The 16,535-nt window shown below is 53.7% G+C and overlaps 6 protein-coding genes across 6 annotated transcripts; 2 read left to right on the top strand and 4 right to left on the bottom strand.

Annotated features, from left to right (window-relative positions):
• Positions 1 to 78: 78 nt before the first annotated feature.
• J4E87_009899 (uncharacterized protein) lies at positions 79 to 1,259 on the bottom strand (the record flags this gene model as incomplete). Its single annotated transcript, XM_049381473.1, has 2 exons — positions 79 to 245; positions 296 to 1,259. 2 exons carry the CDS (start codon positions 1,257 to 1,259, stop codon positions 79 to 81), a joined length of 1,131 nt encoding a protein of 376 aa, XP_049228801.1.
• A 609-nt stretch (positions 1,260 to 1,868) lies between these two features.
• Positions 1,869 to 3,584, top strand: J4E87_009898 (uncharacterized protein; the record flags this gene model as incomplete). Its single annotated transcript, XM_049381472.1, has 2 exons — positions 1,869 to 2,093; positions 2,139 to 3,584. The coding sequence occupies 2 exons, from the start codon at positions 1,869 to 1,871 to the stop codon at positions 3,582 to 3,584; spliced, it is 1,671 nt and encodes a 556-aa protein (XP_049228800.1).
• A 1,415-nt stretch (positions 3,585 to 4,999) lies between these two features.
• J4E87_009897 (uncharacterized protein) lies at positions 5,000 to 6,557 on the bottom strand (the record flags this gene model as incomplete). The annotated part of the gene is made up of 3 exons (XM_049381471.1): positions 5,000 to 6,291; positions 6,342 to 6,438; positions 6,489 to 6,557. 3 exons carry the CDS (start codon positions 6,555 to 6,557, stop codon positions 5,000 to 5,002), a joined length of 1,458 nt encoding a protein of 485 aa, XP_049228799.1.
• Positions 6,558 to 6,986: 429 nt separating this feature from the next.
• On the bottom strand, positions 6,987 to 9,302 carry J4E87_009896 (uncharacterized protein; the record flags this gene model as incomplete). Its single annotated transcript, XM_049381470.1, has 1 exon — positions 6,987 to 9,302. The coding sequence occupies one exon, from the start codon at positions 9,300 to 9,302 to the stop codon at positions 6,987 to 6,989; it is 2,316 nt and encodes a 771-aa protein (XP_049228798.1).
• Positions 9,303 to 11,111: 1,809 nt separating this feature from the next.
• Positions 11,112 to 11,815, bottom strand: J4E87_009895 (uncharacterized protein; the record flags this gene model as incomplete). The annotated part of the gene is made up of 2 exons (XM_049381469.1): positions 11,112 to 11,343; positions 11,391 to 11,815. The coding sequence occupies 2 exons, from the start codon at positions 11,813 to 11,815 to the stop codon at positions 11,112 to 11,114; spliced, it is 657 nt and encodes a 218-aa protein (XP_049228797.1).
• Positions 11,816 to 12,416: 601 nt separating this feature from the next.
• J4E87_009894 (uncharacterized protein) lies at positions 12,417 to 16,244 on the top strand (the record flags this gene model as incomplete). The annotated part of the gene is made up of 3 exons (XM_049381468.1): positions 12,417 to 13,210; positions 13,258 to 13,628; positions 13,678 to 16,244. The coding sequence occupies 3 exons, from the start codon at positions 12,417 to 12,419 to the stop codon at positions 16,242 to 16,244; spliced, it is 3,732 nt and encodes a 1,243-aa protein (XP_049228796.1).
• Between the last annotated feature and the right edge of the window lie 291 nt (positions 16,245 to 16,535).

The following is a 16,535-nucleotide window of genomic DNA, read 5'->3' as shown; positions in this document are numbered from 1 at the left end:
CTACCCTGATCGTATGTCATGCATAATATAGGTCAATTGGGGCGAGCGCGTTGGAGGTAAAGACTCGCGATGATAGTCCTATACTCTCTTGCCTTGCGCAAGGAGATCGGAGACCTTAGGCGGAAGAACAAGCGCACTCCGGTCGTTGCGCTTCACAAACTCGACCACGACTTCAGCAGTCTTTTCCGGGAGGTCTTCGTGGAGGAAATGCCCAGCGGCAGGGAAGACCTGGAGTTGAAATTTACCTGTAGTACATTAGATACCTCATACAAAAGCGACAAGGCGATAGACATACCTTGCATCTGCCCAATCATCAGTTCCTTATCCAGCCTGTCGGTTCCAGCGAGCAGCAGCAACTTAGCACCCTTTCCGCTGAGGAACTTGCCGCTCATGCCCGTGAACCAGTTTTCCCAGTATGGCTCCGTGCTCGCGAGCTCTGTCCGCCATGCCCATCGCCCATCCGAGTTCTGTAGTAGCAGGCTTGGTACGCTTGCTCGCGCCGACTGGGGGTTGCGTATCGTTCGTGATCGGATGTGCCACTCGATAGCAGCAGGAAGCGAAGGGAACGACTTGGGCCTACTCGCAAGGTAAGTGTGCATATGTGCCAGTGTTTCCATGGCCGAGCCCTCGACAACATCAAGCACTCCAAAGCCTAGCAGCTTGTTTCCTAGTAAGCCCTTGTTCGCAGCGTCGGTGACGACTGCACCACCCAGACTGTGTCCTATCAACACAATCTGTGGGAGCTCTTTCCAATTCATCTTGCTCTTGGTCAGCGACAGCATGTCGACCAAATCTTGACTGAGCTGCCCAATGCTCAGGTCGTTGTCCACTTCTCCACTAGCGTTCCATACTACACTTCCGTGGTCGCGTGCTTCGACAGCTAGGATCCCAATTTCTGGCATGGCCCTGCGAATCTCCTTGGCTGCCAGCGCAAAGGACATTGCTGAGCTTCCGGCACCGTGGTGGAGCACGACCAAGGGTGCTTTCGCTGTCGCCGGCGGTGTGAGGTATACATGAAACTTGGCATGCCCTGACCCATCCCTGCGCTGTTCAAGATAGAACTCCTGGGCGTAGTAGTCGGACCAATGTATTGCGGGGGCGGGTCTTAGTGTATTTGACGGTCTGACAGTACCGGTGCTAGACATTGACGATGCCGAAGACGAGTCATCTTCGTACTCGGGAGGCTCCTCCTGCAAGGGCTCCGGCGGTGGCAGGGAAGAAAGTTTAGTCTTTGCGAACTCTCTAGCCAAGCTGGACATGGTGGCTTGGGCGAGGCTGTATTTGTGTCGAAAAATCAGGGTTTCGTGAGCGTGGAGATCCGCCCGTCAGTGATTGGCCGCCAGCTTCTCTTGAGCGTTCCAATATGTCGTGGCCTAGAGGCGTGAGGGGAATCGACGCAGGCGGGGTGCTATCAGATAGACGGCAGGGATAAAGGCCAATGTCTTAGCGAGAGGCCGTTCGAGGCAAAAAGAGATGCATCGCGAAGCCCGTTTCGCAATCCAATGACGCAGCGGCGTTAGACAGATGTGAGATACGGCACGAGGCTGGGCGGTACCGTGGAGATGGTTGGTACGTGGTAGGGATCGCTTGGGGGTTTCCGCGGGACGATCTAGCCTTCTGATGTGCGCTAGTCGCGAACTTGGATGAACTGTGATGATGACGTCGGTCGATCTTTGGCTTAGCGCGTCAAGCATAAGTAAAACCTCCACGCCCCCGGTCGCCTTCCTGGAAGCTTCACGAGCTTCGAAGAGCTCCAAATCTTTTCCAATCTTTCCTGGGACCTCTGCGAACCCTTACAAAACACTGACAAGTGTTATCGTCCGCTCAGACTACCATATCGCAGGTGTTTGTAGCTCCAAGAGCTCCCAATGCCCAGCATGTGGAAGGGAAATGACAACGACAATGGCGGCCAGGGTCTTCTGTCAGCTCAGGAACCCACACCAATCTCCAACGACGATGGAGCGTCGAGGTCGTCGCGCAGAAGTAATGGAGCGTCGAGGAGAAGCGAAGAGCCCACCGAGAGGACCCGTCTTCTCGACCGTCCCAGGCCACCACCCAACTCAGATGGATACCTCGATCCAGATGACCCAGCTGCAAGTTGTTTGAGCTTCTTGTTAAGATTTATCTAACGATGGCAGGTGTCACCATACAACCTATGGACTGTTCGCGCCATGCGATACTTGACCATCCTCTTCCTCGTAGTCACCTTCCTGTGGTGGGTGCTTTTGCTGGTCTCCATCTTCGTCTCCCCTCCTGGCCTACACACTCGTGGATCTGGCTTCTTCGACTTTGCCTACACATGTCTCACTCTTGGCAACCTTCTCGTCGCAACCATCTTCTTCGTTACTCCTGCCAGAGGTCTGCGCATCACCACGGCCATCATCGCTGGACTTCTAGCTGTCGACATGATCCTGATCTTGGCAATTCCTCGCATCAGGCTCGAGGAAGGCTGGGTCGGTATCGCGAGTGTTGTCTGGGCTTTCGTCATGGCTGTGTGGTGCATCTTGACTGATCGTGTCGTCGCATACGGCAAGCACGAAGAGGAGGAACGTCTTACTGGCCGAGCCGAGACGCGCCGCACTCTGAAGGAATGGCTCGCTGTCACCGTCGCTACGATTCTCACTGTCATTTTCATCGTTATCGTCATCTTGATGACTGGAACTCTTGGTATGCGTGGCCGCGACGCGACACTCAAGATGTACGGTGAACGCATCCTTGTAGACGGCGACAAGTACGCCGTTCATCTCGCCTGCGTCGGAAACGTCACCCAGACCCACGGCGTCAACGACCCTACCATCCTACTCGAGGCGGGCGAATCGCCATTGGAGTACGACTTCGAGCACTGGGCCTACGCAGCTTACAAGAACGGCACCATCTCCCGCTACTGCTACTGGGACCGCCCCGGCTATGCGTTCTCTGACAACGCACCCTCCCCACACTCGGCCGGCATGTCCGCGGACGCATTCTCTGAAGCTCTTGCTAAAGCTGGAGAAGAGGGTCCTTACATTCTGGTGTCTGCGGGTACTGGCAGCATCGTCTCTCGTATCTTCAGCTCGCGTCACCTGAAGCAGGTCGTTGGCATCATGATGATCGACCCTCTCCACGAGGATCTTCTGCACCGCATTGGTGGTCCCGGCCGTGGTTTCATTCTCTGGGCTTGGGGTATCATCTCCCCAATCGGCACCGTCCGTCTCGCAGGCGCGCTCTTCAAGGGTCGTACCCGTGAAGACCGTGTCTACGGCCGCAATGCGTACCAATCGGGCAAATACATCAAGGCGCAGCTCCAGGAGAACCTTGTCGCTGACAGCCTGACCAAGAACGAGGTCTCGTCTGCTAGGAACATTCAGAGCGCCAACACTCCCCTCGTCGTCGTCTCCAGTGGTATTAAGGTCAAGACGGACTCTGAGTGGGAACGAAAGCAAAAGGACCTGACTACCCTGACTGACAACCTCGTCAGCTGGGACATTGTCAACAAGGCACCTCATCAGGTCTGGGACACGCTCGACGGACGCACTGTCATGGAGAAGCGCCTCAAGCAGCTCGTCAAGGCTGCGGCCAAGGTCAAGAGCGAGGTTGAGGAGTAGAAGCATCTATTTGTTTCACTGAGAAGCTCTGTGATGTTTTGGACGGGTTACTATGTGTTAGCGATATAGTTTCGGAAACTCTTTTCCTTTCAAAGTTGATGCTTCATCTCTATTATGTTCTGGGCTTTCCTTGGCATACCCTACGGCGTTGCATGGTTAGGTTTCTTGTCTTCTTCACATGTAGTACGAGCACATATCAGATACTAGTCTAATGTCTAAGACCATGTTCAATGACCTCGTCGTGTCGTGCGCAAAAGTGATTTGTTTTCGTCCGTGTTGTAGGATATATTCAAGGAATACGTTACAACCTAACGTGATTGCGTTTGTACAAAGCACTGTAAGGGCTATATAGACGCCTCAGGTCACAATTAGCCTCCCTCTGTTATTACATCTACTAACAGAGTTTATGTGCATGGTAAGTGCGTTTGCATAAAGCGCACCGCGAGGACGATATAGGCATCTTATAACACGATCAGCCGATGGCTGTGTGCGCTACTCCACTTGTATTCCTAGGCAATTACATTCACTGCGATCAAGTGACGAACTTGGCAACCGCTAGCGCTAGAGCGCTGCCTTGAGATATGAACCGGGCCCCTCCCACTCTTCTCTGACCTCGTGTAGTGTTCCCTTGGAAATTCTGGCTCTACACCAGGATGTACTCAGACACCGTCCACATCGGGAAATACCGCGGCAGTCGCTTTGCTACATGCCTACGTTCCTTCCCAGTGGCATTGCTTGGACCAGCACAACAATGCAGTACCCGAAGGGCCTCGACGCCCCGTCGCCGCGTCCAGCCCTTCAATACTTGGATGAGTACGCCCCTTGAACGCAAGAAACCGGCTCTCGCGTGTTCAAGCGGCTACTATACGACACCACTTCGACAACAAGTATGTCGGTGGTCACTCGTATCTGTCAACAGCAAGTTCCCGCTCGTCGGAGGCCTAAAACCTTCGTTGGCACAGGCGGGCTGGTCTGCCTGTGCTATGAATGCGACGTTGCGCCCCGGAGCGCTGCTGTCGTTGTCAGTCTTGGGGAAAGCGGAGCTCGCGGAGGTCTCCCCGGTGCCGCTGGCGGAAAACATCGTGCGGATGGCTTATGGCTGTCTACGATGCAAGCCCCATATCTGCTGTTGAACAGTGTGTCTGTACCACTTTTATATCGTATCTTTTTCATTGGGCTGATGTCTTCATGGCGACACTTGAGGAAGAAGCGCGGATGAATTTGAAGTGAGGGAACGTACCTCGGCAAAGGTAGAGGTTCCGGGGTTCACATGCATCTCTATTAGTAGACATGGTGACAGACTGAGTCTGTCCAACACCACTTGGAAGCCAGAGATAGAGAGAAAGTCTTCTAGAAGTGACCAGTAACAAAAAGTCGCGCCATGAATATAGAAATGATACCTACTTAACAATGCTCTACAAATCGACCGGGTAGCGTTCCCGAAGTCTCTCACCGAAGATATAGAACAAAATCGGAGCAGGCGCAAGCAGCAAGCTCACAAACGCAAACGTACTGATGCCCCAACCATACCCCAGCTTCTCGAACAGCATGGGCGCAAAGATCGGGATGACACCCCCAACGACACTACGGAAGACGGTGCCAGCAGCGATCGCACTGGCCGCGTACTTCTCGAAGCTGTCGATGAAATAGTTCTGCGTGCTGTTCAGGATCATGACCTGTCCGATACCGTAGAAGAAGGTCGCGGAGATGGATGCAAACCAGTGCGTGTGCTTCTGTACTGCCCAAGCGAACCAAAAGAGCGACATGGGGATGAAAACGGAGCCGATGTTCGCCAGTGGGAGGCGGAATTCAGGCCGCGCCTTCTCGTGGTTCTTCGCTGTGAGCGTCTTGTACACGGTGTCGATTCGTGGGACGAGGAACCAGACTGCGAAGAGGAATCCAGATCCAGGGCCTAGATACAATAGTCCGACCTGCTCAGTGGAAAAACCGTAATCGTCCTGGTAGATGGGCTGCATGTTTGTGTAGATGCTGTATGTTGTGCCGAAGATGAGCGCTTGGTATACAGCCATGACTGCGACGATAGGTTGCGTAAAGATCTTCGGAGGGCGCTTGAGAGCCTGCGTAAGCTTCTCGTTCAACGGCCGTGTGTCTTCGCCCTCGTACGAGTACTTTGTGCCATCCCACTCGTTGCTCTGAGACTCGAATTCCGCCTTCTTCGCATTCAGGATGACAGGCGCATACGTTTCCCGGAGGAAGAAGTATCCTGCCAAGGTGTTGACGAAGCATACGATGGTCATGATCCAGAAGACCCAGCGCCAGTTCAATCGCTGTACGATGATGCCGCCAAACAACGGTCCCAGGGTAGGTCCAAGCAGCGGGCCCAACAGGTACCAGCCAAAAACTCCAGCTCTTTCGCTTGGTAAGAACATGTCGCTGATCGTGCCGCCACCATTCGCTATGCCAACGCTGCCAAAGAAGCCAGCAATGCTCCGTACCGTTATGAGGAACGCGATGTTCGGCGCGAGCGCGGCGGGTATCTGTAGCAGGGTGAAGATGGAGAAGCACACGAGGTATATCTTTCTGCGTCCGAACGTCTCGGACAGCGGCGCGAGGATCAAGGGACCGATTCCGAGCATGACTACGAAGCCGGTGGTTGTTCCAATAACGGCCGTCGTGCTGCATTTAAGGTCTTCGGCGATCTGCGCGATGCCGGGCGTGAACATGGAGGATACGAGGGGGCTGAGGACTGCCACGAGTGTTAGTAAAAATATGTATAGGCGGTGGGAGTGTATGTACTGGACATGAGGGCTATGACAGCAACGTTGGCCATCTTGCGCCATCGCGCCCATTCTCGCGGGTTTTCGTCATTCGAAAGGTCTCCAATGCGAAGATGCTGTCACAAGTTAGCAAATGCAGAGAGAACGCGTGCGCAAGAAAACTTACAGTCCGCGCCTCGCCTTCCTCACTCCATCTTTGTTGCAGCAACGGTGCGCGCTCGCCCTGTGAAGACATGATCACCGTGGTGCGAGGAATGGGTTTTGGTCGTGTATCAAAGAGGAAGCGCACCCAAAGAATTTTGAGGGTCGCGTCCCAGCCTTCAGCATGACAGTGGGCGTCATCGTAAATAAGCAGCCGTTACCTTTAACCGTGTTTGGGCGCGTTGTGGACATCTGAGCTTTGGAGCGTCATCGATCGCCGCCGCGGAGGGCTCGATCGATTAAACCCATGTTTCGGCTACCTGCAGCCATGACCAATGAGGTCAATTCACTACAACGACATCTTAAGAAGCTGGACTTTAGAGCTAGGGATAGATTGTGGTTTGCTTTGGTATTTCTATTACGAATGAAAACGTTGGAAGGATTTATTGTATTGTATTGATTATATTTGCACGCATATTACATGTTTCCGTCCACCATCCTCCAACTTTGCAATAAAGCTCGCTCAAGCCACTTCAAAAGCATCCATATCCCCTGTCGGCAGGTCAGGTACACCCACTGCGCATCTTGCTGCATCAATCATCACCTCCACAACCTCAGGTGGATAGCTCCTCTTGAGCACGACTCTGACAAACTCACTCAAGAGGTTCAGTCCCATATCACCAATCTGCTCATCCGTCAACATCTCGTACTCGCTTTCCTTCAGATCCATTCTCGCCAACCGTCGTTGGAGTAAGATGTTGTACACCATGGTTATTCGATCCGTATTCTTCTTGTTGGAACGACTGTGAAAGTGTGAACTGCGCACAGCTTCGGTCTCGCGTGTCATGTCTACCCAGGCTATCTGTCCTTGCAGTATTCGCGCTGCTTCGTTGGTGGGAAAGATGTCGAAGTAGTGGCGAAGGACGTGCAAAGCAATCAGGGAGCCAGCTAGATCTTGAGTGTAGCTGAAGCAATGCATGATGAGTGATGTGATTGCTCCACTGTCTGCGCCTGCCAGACCCATGCGAAAGCGGTCGGCGTCGTAGCGGCTGCGACTGAGCGTCCACCAGCTGATCATCTCTGCTAGTAGCTCGCGAGGGGTGGGTAGCCCTGGCTTGTCGCGATTTGTAGGGTCGCCAAGCGCGAGACGGAGCGTTTTCCAGAGACAACGTATGCTTGCACCATTGGGGAAAACACCTGCGTCGCCTTCTTGCGGTTCAGTCAGAGTCTTGTAGATCGTCCATGCTTCGCTATAGGCGCCTTGGCGGCATTTGTTGTCCATGAGAACGTTCATGATGGTCGCATTGGGCTCAAGTGCCGTTTCTTTGAGCTGACGGGACAGATAATCGACGTGTTCCCATTGCAGACTCTTAGCGTGGTGCTGCATGATGAGCGCGAATGTTGTAACGTTTGCAGGAGGAGCACGTTGGACGATATCGGTACTTTTGTTATGAGTATCCGCGGTTCTCTTGTCAATGATGCGCGCCGCTGTGTCTCGAGGAAGATCACGTTGTTGCGGTAGTGTACGAGCTGCTTCGATCATGCGCCAACCAATGTCTTCGGCTTTCAGGACATTCGGACTCTCTTTGGTCCGTATCAACGCTTTGAGGAGCATGTTGAAGTGGAACGTTTGCGGTTTGTAGCCTCGCTTGAGCATCATCTCCATGACCTGAGCGGCTACCAACGGCGCCTGCCTAACAACGGCCGCCTTCATCCAGTCACCGAACAAATGGCCGTGATAAGCAGGCGGTAGCACGGATATAGCATCGAAAGCGATACTAGTCATTGCCGCTATATCAGTTCCGAGTCGATACAGCATGTGCAGTCTCTTCAGAACTTGTTCAACTCGTTCTCCGGTGCCGCTAGTTGCCAGATAGCCCTCCCTGACCATATCCCGGAACACCTGTTTGGCGTAGCCTAGGTTTCGGGATTCCAAGAAGCCCACAAGCCAAGCGTCGTAGTCCTTGATCGAGCGCGCATCGCCCTTCTTCTCCTTCATTGAGACATAGATCTGTTTTGCCAGATCGTGATGCTCTTGAAGTTCGGAACTCGTGTGAGCACGGAAGACGGTCATCATGACGGAAGCGTCCCAACTCGGGTATAACCTCAATAGCTCTTCCATGATGCTTCGGCTGCGGTCTAGATTCCCCGCAAGCGCATGGAGCTTAGCCCCGACCTCGAGATGCTCTGGCTTGTAATCCTGTCGTATGCCGTCGAATCCCAAAGTGTGATCCTCTTCCCATTCTTTGAGAGCTTGGTCTTCTCTACCAGAGAGAAAGGTGCTCTCTAGATCTCTGGCCCGCTGTCCGGCCGTTGTAGTCCTTCCAGCCTTGTCCATGTCACGGTATAGTTGTGCCATGTGTGCCGTGCGATTCGCATTGTTGGATGAGTCGATGGATTGCGTAATCCAGAGCAGGTCCCAGGCTCTTTCTGGAAGACGTGCTAAGAGTGTCGTGTCAGAGGCCTTGGCCAAAGAGTACGCCCGCCAGAGGGGCGCGCGTAGACTGGCGTCGCGACCATTGGTGCTGTTGACCAACTCCAACACTCGGTCCAGTCTCTTGACAGCTAGACGCTTTCCAGGAGCACTGAGCCCAGGCGTGACAATGGATATGTGTGCATCTCTGAGCTGCTCGCGCTCCAAACTTCGGTCGGGGTCATAGACAGGGTTTTCGGCAGTCTTCGTTGACTCAATCACCGCCGTAGCGGGTCGCGTAGATTTGTGTAGAGTGGGATCCCATCGCGGGACATATGTTGGTATTACTCGAGGGAGCGTTCGTAGAGCGCGCGATTGAAACGGAGTGGAGTGTGGAAGGCATCGCAGTCGATGAAGCGCAAGCATGAGCGAGCGCTTTCTGCAGGTAGCAAGAGCACGAGGCGGTAACAGTTTTACCGCATCTAATGGGTATGTTTGCAGGATCTCAAAGGTCGAACAATTACGAAATAGCAGCCAGCCATGACTTGTTATGTTACGTGCATGTCTCGCCCGCCGCAAGGCTCAGATGGCGCTAGCGTTATCGATAACTGTGACGGCCTGTGGTAACTTTGCAGACACCCGTGGGCGGTAATCGACGGGCTTACAGAAGTTACCTGATTGGGAAAACGCCAAGCAGCGCACCACACCAACGTCAAGTCTATGTGGGCATTGCATTCTCCGTCTGCCAAATTGCTCGAGATTGTTGTCACACTATTGTGTAGACGATTCCAGTTCTTCCTCGAGTAACCCCATGAAGGTGAAAGCTCAATGAAAAAAATGTAGACCCTGTATACCTAGGTACAACACAAGTCGAGTAACGGACAAGGGCATTGCGCTGGCAGACTACGCACCATCACGACAAAAGTTCCCAGCGAAGCACGTTCCGGCACTGAGGCCTGTGAATTGCTCTCCATACGTGGCAGGGAGACGTCTATGCATACGGATATGCTCGTTTCTCCAAGAGACCATGATTCAAACGAGCCAGCTTGTAAGAATCCCCCGTCCAAACCAGGACCGGCGCCAAAGTTGCCAGGGCCACATAACTAGCGCCCAAAGGCATTCGTATGATCGGAAGCCCACGACAGAACTCGACGGTGAAGCACTTGGTGAAGTGCCCACCAGCGGCGTCACGGCGCGCTCGATATACGCGCCATCTTCCGCTCGCCCAAATGCATAGTCGAGACATCTTGATGTACGGCTGTTTTTGTTGCATGCATCGCTCGCGCTGGTGCAAGCATATGCCACCAAAGGCGAGCCCGAAGGTAGCAAAGCTAGCCCCCTACTCATTCCAAAGGTGCAGGCGGTGTCTGAAGGTGTGATGCGATAAGGCCATCCGGATGACCCTATCTCTTGAGTGTAGTTCTGGAATTTTAGCGGAAGGGAGGGAGGGTATTGCTCACCATGATCCACCAAGTCAGTCTGAAGAGTCGGTTGTTCCATTGCGATAGTTCTGCAGTGTACCGAAGTGTTGTTAGAGAAGCGGGCCAGTTGGTCAAGAAGAAGGAAGAGTCAGAAGAGAGGACAGCGGGGACCTTATGGGCAGCGGTGGCCTGCGCCAGGGTCATTACACTAGTCTCGCACGATTTCCAGTCAAAGTGTGTGTGACGCAGGAACAGTGAAGGGGCGGGATCTAGTCCCGAAGGCTGCTACGGGCAGTGATCTGACAAATGAGTCCGTGTATTGAAGGCACACACCATACAGGATTCTAGATTCTGCGATGTCGGTGAGCTGCCGCTGATAGTGACATCGGTAGATCTGATTGGCTGTCGAAGATGGGATGGTGAAGGGGAGTTCAGAACGAGCTGTGCAAACGCCAAGGAAACAAGAAGAGGTTAAGTCTTGGAGCCTGTTACGAATGTAATTTAGAATTCATTTCTGCTTGGTTCGCCTAGGATGGAGTATATATGCGCGAGCTGACCACATAGATGGCATCCTCAGCAATGGTTTGGTTGAAACATGTGTTTGCAGAATACGATGCTAACCACCGGTTGTCCTCGAAGTGCTATTGGTGAGGTTTAGAGCTTCAACCACACTCTGGGCCACCTGTTCAACAACCAAGAATTGCATGTCGTCCTCATAATACACTGTGAGCCACCTGTTCGGTCACTGAAAGTTGTATGTAGTATTCTGGCCGTTCATAAAATCGGCCTATTTTGTCAAGCTCGACATGTCCATTTATAGGCCTAGAGGATTGCTGGCCGAACCACCTCCCTTACCGGACCCTCCTGAGAGGCCAGGCACACCTGGCCTGCTAGCCATGGATGCCATACCTCCTACGCCACTTGTGCTCAGGCCGAGAGGATTCTTGTTCGTGGTCGACCGACTGCCGGGAGCGCCAGTGATGTCTTTGAGGGAGTTGCCATACTCGCGGACCATGTCACCCCAAGTGCGGGATGAGTTCGCAATACTATGGCATGTCAGTCAGGGAAACTATTGCAGGATGTGGTGTATTACCTCGCGCCAGCGCCTCTCCCTGCTCCAGCAACACCACTGCCTGCCGCTGTCACGACCGCACCAGCAGCATTGCCGATACCAGTCGTTGCGGCGCCGACAGCACTTCCAATGCCTGATGATGCGGCACTGAGACCTTTGTTGATCCAACCTTGTTGCTGTGGCTGTTGAACAGGCTTCTTTGCTGGTGCTGGTACAGCTTTCTTTTGACCGACAGCTGTGACGGGCTTCTTCGCTGCGACATTTGTGACAGGCTTCTTAGGGGCCGTGGTCACAGGCTTCTTCTGCATGGCGGTGTTGACAGGCTTCTTGGGAGGCTGAACGGCTGGCGCCTTGACAGGTGCTTTCTTGACTGGGGCTGTTACTGGTGTCTTCTTCGCCGTCGACGTGACGGGCGTCTTCTTGGTGCCAATGGGTTGCGCGACCATGGTGAGACGTTGATTCAGTGCTTTTCCTAAGGTTGCTCGGGTTGTATCAAGTGTATTGAGTCTAATCAGGTCTTAGATCGGATATTGAGTATGTATGGAGATATCTAGGGAGCATCTCGACCCAATCTCTTTTGATGCACAGAAAGTTGGCAAGCTGCTATGCCTGCCGCACATGTGGCGCAGATGATGTCAGGCACGGGAACGTGGGGCGCGCTTGTCCCAGATGGAATTAAGGTTGCCTTAGCGTGACCCGCGCGCGAAACGTCGAGACCCTGGATCCATGTTTCGCATCGTCAACACTTCGATGTCTGCCAGATGGCACCGCCGTCCCATCTCTCTATACAGCCCAATTCTACGTCTCGCTTTGTTTAATCATTTTCATCTTCTCCGCTACTTAATTGTGATCGTATCTGGCTGATAGGCCTTCCAAACCTCCGGAGTGTGGAGCTGTGAATGTGAACGAACACCCACGCTCACCGCACGCGACCCTGCCCGCCATGAGCCGCATTCACCTGTGGTAAACAACGTGGAACGTCATAACAAGACTGTGAGTGCGATTTGTCTCCCAAACACCAACATGCCGCAATAACACCACAACGCCATGCTCGGCGACGAAGCGGTGTTTAAACTGAAGCGGTCGGTGAGCGACGGCGACCATCTCATCCCTATGGGAGAGGTGACCCCGCCTCGCTCACTCGACAGCACACCGGCGACGCGATCCAGTCGCTCCTTCTCGATTTCCAAGCTGACAGACTCAATCAAAGGGAAGATAGCCAACTCATCCCGCTCCTCCCGCTCCTCTCGCACCCCTTCCATCGACAAGCGCGATATCTCGAGTCCGATATTAGACCACAGAAGCCCGCTGTGCCCGCCTACGCCGAAGCCAAGGCTTGCCATTGCCCTCCCGGAAACGCCTGTCCCGCGACGACCTCTATCACGATCCAGTCCCGGCACCGTCAAGCCTGGCCGTCCGAATTCTACCGCACGACACTCATACTCTGCTTCCGACCCCACCAATTACATATCGCCCGGTCGGCGTCCACGCCAACCTGATCGCCCGCCCCCGCCTCTACCAATCGCAACCAGCTTCGAGAGCACAGCCGGCACCCTAGTGGACAGTCCGTTGGAGCGCATAGCCGAGTCGCCCTTCGAGCCGCAAGAAGACGCCCCAACTGAACGGCTTCACCTCGACAAAGTATACAGATACCTCAGAGACATGGAACCCGCACGACTGCAGCCGCCCATGATGGGTGGCACCAAAGGGCGTGCGATGCAACAAGCAAAGGATATGGAGCTCCTGGTTGCAGAGAGAGCCAAGCGAGGTGGTGAGGAACCACCGCCATACGACTTCTATGAGCTTATTGGCAAGGGTGCATATGGCCGCGTCTACAAAGGGTGGGTGTCATAAAACGAACCCCAGAACACTCGCTGACACTACAAAGAAAGAGTCGAAATACCGGCGCGCTCGTTGCCATCAAGATCATCGAGATCGATAAGGTTGACTACGAGGAGATGACACACAAGAACCTTCAGGACACACTTAAGGAGATTGATATCCTGCAGCAACTCAGAGATAGCAAGGCAAGACCCTACGTCAACATTATCGAGGAGGCCAGGCCTGTCCATAACGAACTCTGGATTGTCAGCGAGTATGCCAGTGGTGGTAGTGTCAACACGTTGATGAAGCCTACGGCTATGACCAAGGACCCTGGACCTGGACTGGCGGAGAAGTTCATCATACCCATTGCACGTGAATTGGCGCAAGGTCTCAAGTACATCCATGAAGCTGGTGTGTTACATCGAGATCTGAAATGTGAGTAGTGCTGGTTCTACTGTTCTCAATTCCTGCTAACCAAATCAAGCCAACAACGTTCTTATCCTCGAAGACGGCCGGGTACAGCTTTGCGACTTTGGTGTCTCCAACACCCTGGAACCAGAAAGATCGAAGCGCTCGACTATCGTCGGTACACCTTTTTGGATGGCGCCTGAACTGCAAAAGGAATGGGTCAAGGATGCGGACCCGCACAGCTTAATGCAGCCCAAGGAGATATCCTACGGAAACGAGGTTGATATCTGGGCCTACGCTTGCACTGTCTATGAGATGGCTTGTGGTTATCCACCTCATCACAAGATTGGGCAGTTCGACTTGCCAACGGCTGGTGTTCCTGTGCTTGAAGGTGATCGCTTTTCCCAAGAACTAAAGGATTTCCTAGCTTTCGTGTTCCAGCCAGAGCCGCAAGATCGACCAACACCCGACCAGATCCTGGAGCACCCATATCTTGCGGACACTACTAAGATGTATCCAACTGTGTCGCTCGTGAAGTTAGTCGAGGATTACTATGTATGGGAGCAACAGGGTGGTGCGCGCCAGTCGCTCTTCAATCCATACGGTGCTCAAGCACCAGACCCGCTTGCCCCAGAAGTGGAAGACGACGACGACGATGACTGGTCTTTCAATGTATCAGAAGAATTCGAGCAGGAACATGCACCACAATTTGGCGATCCTTTTGCGGGTGGGGCCGGACAAGGCTTCAACGGAATGGGTCTACCACCGATAGCAGATATGGGACGATTCGAACAGCTCCAGGCTAGGTTCAAGGAGGAATCTATCGTCCGAGGACAGAAACGTCTGAACAAGCTATTCGATACGAACACGACACCATACCGGTACAGCGCAGTCGATATGCCAGATCCTCCGAATGGTCGCCCTCCCTCCGATCTAGTCCTACGCGACTTCAATCCTGGCGCGCCCAACCGCGAGACCGTCATTGACCTGGACTTTTCGATGCCATCAGCAGATGAGATACCCAGTATCGATCTGGGTGAGGTGCCGACCATCCGCGCGAACCGCATGAAGAGCATCATACGTGAGATGGAGGAAGAAGAGGAGCGCCGGGATGCTTTCAATGAAGAAGACGAGATGACTAAACGAGCCACGAAAGACTGGACATTCCCCAGCATGAATGACGAGAATCGCAAAACCATGGAATGGTCCTTCCCCTCGGAACAACCAAACAGAAAGACGATGGAGTGGTCGTTTCCTGCTGAACAGCAGCCTAATCGCAAGACCATGGAATGGTCTTTTCCGGCGCAACCTCAGAAGCCAAATCGACGCACAGTAGAATGGACATTTGACGCAGCGATGGCGGAGGCCAATAATGAGCCCAGGAATCGCGCATCAAATCGGATCTCTCGACGACGCGAGACGAAAGAGTGGACGTTCCCCAAGCAGGACGATAATCGCAAGACTCAAGACTTTGCCTTCCCCATGGGTAGCCCGAAGGAGCCACGGCGAGGTCAGCACACGAAGACGGACTCATCTTCACCAATTCTTGCGTCTGGTTTCCGGCCAACCCTCCGACACGCCCAAACAGCGCCTGTTGACCCTATTGATGACTATCCCGAGATGATCAGCTCTGCCCCTGGATCCCCTCTTCGTTCGTCCATGATCGACCTCGATATGGCCATGGTGCAGGACTACCGTCCATCTACGTCTGGCTCTGATATCGTCACAGCGGGAATCGACCGCATGAATGACAACCCATTCAACCTTGAGGACCAGGTACAGCTATCACAAAACAACCACCGCGCTTCCTTCCACATGAAGTCGCAATCAGAACCGAACCAGGCCGTCCCGGGCTTATTAACACCTCAGCAATACGATGAGCAAGGCCATCCTACAAATCAAGACCCACACCACCCCAGCATGCACGCTCGAGGCGTCAGCTCAGCGAGCCAGGTACAGTCACAGGCGAAACCAGCACCCAGCTCCGGCCAATACCACCGCGGAAACCAGCGCTCTCAGCAGATCATCTGGGACGGCTGGTCACATAACATGGCCTACGGACTAAGCAGCGACGACCAATCACCTCCCATGAGCGTGACAACCGACACCTCGCTCGAAGAAGAAGACGTAGACGACCTCTGGGACACATTCGAGCGCCTCAACCTCGCCGCACAACGTCGTCCGCTGGGCCAAGCTTCCGCCCCCCTCCGTTCCTCGCGCAGAACCGACTCTACATCCACAACCCTCACTTCCACCACCTACACCCTCGACTCCGACACCGACGACTCGTACCACCACGGCAACACCTACTCTTCCTCCTCAGACTTTGACCAACAAGACGCCCCGCGCTACAGCCGCAAGTCCACCACCGTCAGCGTCGGTCCGAATGGGAAGCCGCTCGTCGATTTCCCCGTTCCGACTGGGCCTGAGGTGGAGGCGCTGTTGGGCGTGGACATGGATGCAAGGGTCATGGCTGATATGCTGCTGAAGAGTGCGGTGGAGTTGAGGGACGGCACGAGGGCTAGTAGGGACCTGCTGAGGGCGATGCGGTTACAGGATGTGGAAGGCGAAGGCGAGGATGATGATGAGGGTGCGGATGAGGAGATGAGAGGGGGGACTGTTAGGCTGAGGGGGCCTGCATGAATTTACGATGAAATGATGCTGGTTGTGGGAATGAGGCGTTGGGCGATACTAAGCAGTCTTTGCTGGATGGAGGTGGGCTGGGTCTTTGATGAAGTTCATCCGGATTGTCCTTTTCCGTTAAGGATATACAAGGACGGGATACATTCCAATTGGAACATGAAGAGATTTTTAGCCTGCCCCTCCATCGTGACCACAACATGAGCATTGATGGGTGATAACGCCAGTCTCACCGTCACCAACAAGCAAAGCTTCAAACCGAGTAGTTCTAATTATCAAATTTTTCATTCCATT

Source organism: Alternaria ethzedia, assembly GCF_023757985.1.
Source record: "Alternaria ethzedia strain BMP 0044 chromosome Unknown scaffold_40, whole genome shotgun sequence".
NCBI lineage: Eukaryota > Fungi > Ascomycota > Dothideomycetes > Pleosporales > Pleosporaceae > Alternaria > Alternaria ethzedia.
The sequence above is the reverse complement of the archived record's forward strand: the minus strand, read 5'-3'. Positions and strand labels throughout refer to the sequence as shown.